General features: G+C 41.8%; 1 protein-coding gene across 1 annotated transcript in view; it reads left to right on the top strand.

Moving 5' to 3' along the window:
• The window catches only part of MACIR (macrophage immunometabolism regulator), an 88,734-nt gene extending 83,853 nt beyond the window's left edge, over nt 1–4,881 (top strand). Inside the window, exon 2 of the mRNA XM_044063881.1 lies at nt 3,078–4,881. Within this exon, the coding sequence (XP_043919816.1) occupies nt 3,100–3,723 (624 nt within the window). The 5' untranslated portion in view covers nt 3,078–3,099 and the 3' untranslated portion in view covers nt 3,724–4,881. The remainder of the gene's footprint in view (nt 1–3,077) is intronic.
• Nucleotides 4,882–6,922: the final 2,041 nt, after the last annotated feature.

Below are 6,922 nucleotides of genomic sequence, written 5' to 3' on the forward strand. Positions count from 1 at the left end.
CTCTCTCTCTCTCTCTCTCTCTCTCTCTCTCTCTCTCTCTCTCTCTCTCTCTCTCTCTCTCTCTCTCTCTCTCTCTCTCTCTCTCTCTCTCTCTCTCTCTCTCTCTCTCTCTCTCTCTCTCTCTCTCTCTCTCTCTCTCTCTCTCCCCCCCTCTCTCTCTCTCTCTCTCTCTCTCTCCCCCCTCTCTCTCTCTCCCCCTCTCTCTCTCTCCCTCTCTCTCTCTCTCTCCCCCCTCTCTCTCTCTCTCTCTCTCTCTCTCTCTCTCTCTCTCTCTCTCTCTCTCTCTCCCCCCTCTCTCTCTCTCTCTCTCTCTCTCTCTCTCTCTCTCTCTCTCTCCCCTCTCTCTCCCCTCTCTCTCTCTCTCTCTCTCTCTCTCTCTCTCTCTCTCTCTCTCCCCCCCCTCTCTCTCTCTCTCTCTCTCTCTCTCTCTCTCTCTCTCTCTCTCTCTCTCTGCCTCTCTCTCTATCTCTCTCTCTCTCTCTCTCTCTCTCTCTCTCTCTCTCTCTCTCTCTCCTCTCTCTCTCTCTCTCTCTCTCTCCTCTCTCTCTCTCTCTCTCTCTCTCTCTCTCTCTCTCTCTCTCTCTCTCTCTCTCTCTCTCTCTCTCTCTCTCTCTCTCTCTCTCTCTCTCTCTCTCTCTCTCTGTCTCTCTCTCTGTCTCTCTCTCTGTCTCTCTCTCTCTCTCTGTCTCTCTCTCTCTCTGTCTCTCTCTCTCTCTCTGTCTCTGTCTCTCTCTCTCTCTCTGTCTCTCTCTCTCTCTCTCTCTCTCTCTCTCTCTCTCTCTCTCTCTCTCTCTCCAAGCAGTTTACATTCCTTCACAAGAAAATACTTTCAGATAGTCTAAGCAAATAAGGGAAGATCCCCATGAGTGGATGCTAAATAGGGAAGTCTTCCTAGACCTAGTCCACAAATGGTGGTGGGTGCCTGAGTTAGCTCTATTTGCCTCCATCAACAAAAAGTAACTTCTGCTTTTCAGGACCAGGACTTGCTGACCTTAAGCCTGAAAAGTGGATACAATGTCCTCCCTGTGGAAGGAGAAGAACCTTTGTGCCTTCCTTCTACTTCCTCTTCTTCCCAAGGTCTTTAAAGATCTAAAAGGAATGCCCACAGATCCTACTGGCAATTCCCTTTTGACCAAAGCAGCATTGGTGCCCCCTGTTCTGTTTCATTTAGCCAAGGGCTATCGCCAGAATCCTCCCTCCATAGTGAACTTGTTTACACAGCAGAAGGGCTTGCTTCTACATCCGAGTCTGCCAGCTCTCAACCTTACTATATGGGTGATAGGGTTCTGATCCCTTTAAAACGCCAGTTCTCCGAGGACATGCTGAAGGTTCTCTAGGAGGCAGTGAAGGCTTCCACTAGACAGGACCCAGTTCAAACTAACTCCCTAGTGTGGTCCTCTATCTGTATGAAATGTCTAACATATTTGTCAATTAAGGCACACCTTTCAGCTATATCTGCTTGTCTACCTCTTCTGGCTAGACTAGAGGGTCAGACAGTTCCTTAAAGTTGTACTCCATCTAAACACCCTAGGAAAGGTGCTCTTCTGTTTTGGGACATCATCTTTGTGCAAGGAAGACGTACTGCACCTACCTTCGAGCTAGCAGCCACTGCTCTCAAATTCTGTACTTTGAAAACTATTCTTCTGGTAGCCCTTACCTCTACTAGAAGAGTATGAGTTGCATGCCCTTATGGCTATCCCTCCTTTCCTAATTTTTCACAAGGATAGGATGTCATTAAGAGTCAGTTCCTCATTCATGCCCAAAGTAGTGAACAAACTGTCCCTTTAACCTGCCTACCTTCTTTCCTAACCCACAAAATGTGTGTGTGTGTGTGTGTGTGTGTGTGTGTGTGTGTGTGTGTGTGTGTGTGTGTGTGTGTGTGTGTGTGTGTGTGTGTGTGTGTGTGGGAGATCCTTCATTCCCTTGATGTCCATAGACAATTCAAGTTTTACTTAGATAAGACAAAAGATATCCACAAATTGGTTTAACTGTTTATTTTATTCCATTATTCAGTTTCTAAGCAACTATTAAGTGAATCTCAAGATCCACTGCCCTTTGCTATGCTCAGCATGACAGACCCCTTACCTCTTCAACAAAGGCACTTTCTTACTGGAGCAGTAGCCCGATTTGGAGCTTTCCTACAAGGGAATTCATTGTAGGATCATTCATGAAGCAGCTACTTGGTCTTCTGCACAGAACTTTACAAAACATTACAGGGTGGATGTCTGTTCTAGATCTAGGACAGCTTCACCAAGTTGGTCCTTTCTGGCTAACTTGATAGTTATGTACAGCATCCTACCAACCATTTTTCATCTTAAGCTTTGAGGGTCACTCAACAGTTTGACTATTGCAACAGTGATTTAAGGAAGGAAATAGCATAGTTGTGCAAAGAACCTACCATAGTGGTAACAGTAGATGTCCAACTGTTCACAGTTGCACTATTCGTTCCATCTCTACCTTCACCCTTTTCAGATTATTTTCCCTTTTCTCCTCATGGAACAAAGGGCATCACTGTCTTTCTGACTCTCCCCTCTTAGCTGACCAGCTTAATTTGTCCCTTAGGTGTTTTCAGGCTTACTAGCTTGGAGGATTTGTGCTCATATGTCCTCTTATGTGCCCTTATGCCCATGTGCTTATGTAGTACGTTGGATGTATGGGTCTACAGAAGGTTTTGGTTTTTGTACCCTGTCTGGACATTGTGTTTATTTGGAGAGATAAACCAACAGTTTGGAATACTGCAACAGTGATCAGTAGGATATCTACTGTTTTGTAAGTTCTTGAACGACTGTGCTTTCTGTTGTGATTCTAGTATTTGACATCTGATACTTCTCTCAACTTTCACTCACTAGGAAGTTTTTTTGGAAGATCTGCTGTTATGTTTATCTCAATTGTAATTTCATTTTATGTAGATGTTGTCTGGATTAATATGCTGATTTAAATTTTTCCAGAGTAGAATAATAGTTTCACTTAATAAATTACTAGAAATTAAAGTGACGTCATCTCTGTGGAGAGTAAGGACACTTCATTAATTGTTTTTTTTTTTTTTTTTTTTTTTTTTTTTTTTTTTTCCTCCTTAGGAAGGGAGGTGACACACTGGAAATGGAGGTGGATGTAAATGGGGATTGCAGGACCAGTACTTCAACCTTTCCTTTGCTTGTAAAGGAAGGAAACTCTCCAGTTAAAACAGACATTGAGAAACCTCGTTGCTCTAGCACTCCATGTTCTCCCATCAGGCGGACTGTATCGGGTTACCAGATTCTTCACATGGATTCTAACTATTTGGTTGGGTTTACCACAGGTGAAGAGCTTTTAAAGTTAGCCCAGAAGTGTTCCAGTGGTGAAGAAAGTACAATGGAAACTTTGCCAAGCATGCGATCCAAGCAGCTGGACTCCGGGTTTGGCCGTGCCTCACGGCTGTACAGAACAAAAGGAAGATATTATCAGCCTTATGAAATACCAACTGTTAATGGAAGGAGACGAAGGAGGATGCCAAGTTCAGGGGAAAAGTGCAGTAGACCATTGTCCTTTGAACCGTGCAAAGCCCTTCATGGGCCCCTTCCTCTTTGTCTCTTGAAAGGTAAGAGGGCTCATTCTAAATCATTGGACTACCTCAACTTAGATAAAATGAACATCAAAGAGCCAGCTGACACTGAAGTTCTACAGTATCAGTTGCAACACCTCACACTAAGAGGGGAGCGCATGTTTGCCAGGAATAAGACCTGAGAAGAACGTGCTAGAATGTTCTGGATATGTCAAGAATACTGCATCCTGGTTGCACACTTCACAGAATAACCTGACTGTTCATGGAGTTAGTGATTGAATTGGCTTTGTGACAGTAATGAACATTTAAGAAAAACAATTTTTTTCTTGAGCATTAGAAAGAACAAGCATAGTTTAGTCAGGAATAGGCCCTTGGATTTTTTTTCCTAAAAGCTAGACTCTAAATTACATAGGCTTTACGCGAAACTGAAAACTGTTCATGTTTCAAATGTTTAGAGGAAGAGTGAACATGGAAGTTTTGTGTAGTTAGCCGTAGAAACTGTACATTTATTAATAAGGTCTTAGGTGGGAAAATGCAGATAAGGTATTTCATTGTACATGCCGGAGGTTCGCGTTTCTTCAATTGTAAGCGTGTCTTAGCATGTGTGTAGATGTCCGCACATACCTTGGGTATTTTTCTCTTACAGGGAGTATCTATGAGCAGAACTATTTTAAGATTCTGGTTTAAACAAGTTGCAACTGGTGTAGGCCAGAAATTAAATGGCAAACAAGTTTGAATTCTGAAGACAATCTTTCTTTCCCGTTGAATAGCTTCTTTAACTACTTAAGAAATTGTTTGCATGACTTCATGAACTATTGCATACCAATTCATATCAATTATGGCTGCTTACTGAGCAAAACTCTTTGGAAGAAGATGTTACATACATATTTTTCTGAGGTCTTGTCCTATTTGGGAAATAAAGTACTAAAATTGCCTGCAATAACTTAACAAGAAGGTAGTTATTGTTAATTTTGAATCATTTTCTTGAACTGACACCAAGGATCGAAATCCTGTCAGTAAATATTACCTGCTTTGTCATATTGAGTACATTTATGAGTTGATTGTCTTTTTCTGGAAGGGAATGTTTTTATTTAACAGTAATGGACTTTATTATTCTGTGAGATTACAGGATTTTTATTAAAACTGCTTATCACTGTTCTGTATTTAATCAAGAAATATAGTAATTACTAATAAACGGTCTTGCATAGATTACTAAGCTTGTTAACAGCATTTGGTTTTATGCAATTAGGCATTCTTAAGGTGCCCTGGTCATTTATTTCTGTGTTAGCATTTTGACATTGTTTTTGCTTAATATGCAAGAATACATTTCATGAAACTTTGCCAGCCGTGCAGTCCTCTTTTGAAAGTCACACAATTACAAATTTCATCTTGTACATTTTATAATGTATGTTTTCTGAATCTCCTTTTGCATGCTGTTGACCTTGCCATCTCTGCTTAATTGCCTTCTTTTGCAACTTGCTGTAGTATTTGTGTCCACCTTGGCATACATGGAGTCTATTTACATTTTTTAACCATGAATTTCATTTTTTTTTTTTTTTTTTTACAGCAAGCAAAACTAAAAATGTTGATCTAGCGTCATCATCCATGGATAATTAAGCAATTTTCTGCCTTTTTTAGTGCTTCAATGACTGCCTAGTAGTTTATTTTGATGTGCTGTTCAGATGAATTCATTACAGCAATTTGAAGTAACTGTCCGCTTTCGTAAGGGGATTGTGCGTAATTCATAAGGGCATTGTAGTAAATGAAGATGTGGGCTCAGATCAAGTTGATCCAGCATCATGTTTCTGAGGACTGCTAGGGTAATCTTGTGTTTTTGCAACTTCACAGCTCTTTTGGTGTGCAATGTGTAGCAATTTATGTCACCTTCCTGTAAATTAGCTCTGTTACTAAGCGTAGGACATACAAGAAAATATCCCAATAAAAGTAAACTGTTTTTATCTCAAGTGAGCTAGCATAGGTAAGGTAATGCACAAGACCATTTACTACTCTCCTTTTAGATTTATAAGAAATAGTGGGTGGGGGATTACTCTGCTCTGATGTTCTTCATGTTTCACTGTTGCAGTCATTACATTTGGGGTAATCTGCTGGCAGGTTGCCCTCAGTCGGCCTGAATAACAAAGTCATGGGTCCTGCGTTGGTTGCTGTCTCTTCTTCCATGACGTCAGGTCTTCAGGGGTATAAAACATGCAGCCGACGCCATTTTATTCAGTCTTTCTTGCCACACGGTGCCCGAAGCAGAAGCAGTTCGCAAGTGCCGGTCGGCCGACTCCTGAAATTTTCGTATTGGAGTTTCAGAACCAAAGTCTTCAATCTAAAGCTAAGTACCCCATTGGGGAAACATTTTTTCTTGCTCCTTACCGATGTCAGTAAAAGTTAATAATTGCATTACATGTGGGAAGCAAATACCTCATAAGGATTTTCATTTGTACTGTATTCCTTGCCTAGGCCCAGATCGCAATGTGCCTTGCTGTCTGTCTTGTGCTAGATTTAACCAACGCACCATTAAGAGTCTGTATATTTTTGCTTCTAAATATTTTGGTACAAGATTTAATTATCCTGAAATGTCGTCTGTTAGCAATCAGACTATCTGAGTCCACAAAAAAATGCAAGGAAAAAGACAGAGACTGTCGAGGTCCAAAACCAACGATGAAGCTTCCCCTAAGCCAGTCGCCGGTATTCAGTGAGGTGCTTTCGCAGCCCGATACCTGCTACTTTAGAGTCGCAGACCTCTACTGAGACCCATTCAGAGTCCAGTATGCCGCAAGATTCTCAGAGTATTGAACCTGTGGATATCTCTCCCTTGGATGGGTCCGGAGCCGCTGAGCAGGCACTGGCTTCTGAGGGTGTTTTCAGGCCTCAACATTTTTATATTAAACCGACGCCAGCCTCAAAAACAAGATCAAAAACCTCTTCTATGTCTAAAAAACCAACGCATGAGCCACATGCTCAGGCCCCTATGCCTAAAAATTAGATTATCAAAATGGCTGAGGATTTAATTACCTTGATCAGGGCCCCCCCCCTTGCCTAAGAGGCCTAGGCAAGGCACTGATTATGAATCTTCAGATCTGGTTTCCATTTCTTCTGATTCCTCTTCTGATCAGGAATTTTCTGTTCCACCCTATGAGGATTCTGATGCAGAGGAATCCATCCCATCTGCATCTCCTCCTGAGGATTACTCTTTTGGAGAGACTTTGCACACTTTTTAAGGGAACATTTTCATTGGGAGAGTCGGGACTTCTCTGAATCAAAAAAGAGGCTTAGGGATTTCCTCCTTCCTCAGCATAGGGCCTTTGGCAATACCTCCTGTGTTAGACATTGTTGATGTGTTTTTGGAGTCAAGCATGGCTCCTGATTCCCTGC

This window comes from Protopterus annectens, chromosome 2.part2 (assembly GCF_019279795.1).
Source record: "Protopterus annectens isolate FY-2018-M chromosome 2.part2, PAN1.0, whole genome shotgun sequence".
In the NCBI taxonomy this organism is placed as follows: Eukaryota; Metazoa; Chordata; order Ceratodontiformes; family Protopteridae; genus Protopterus; species Protopterus annectens.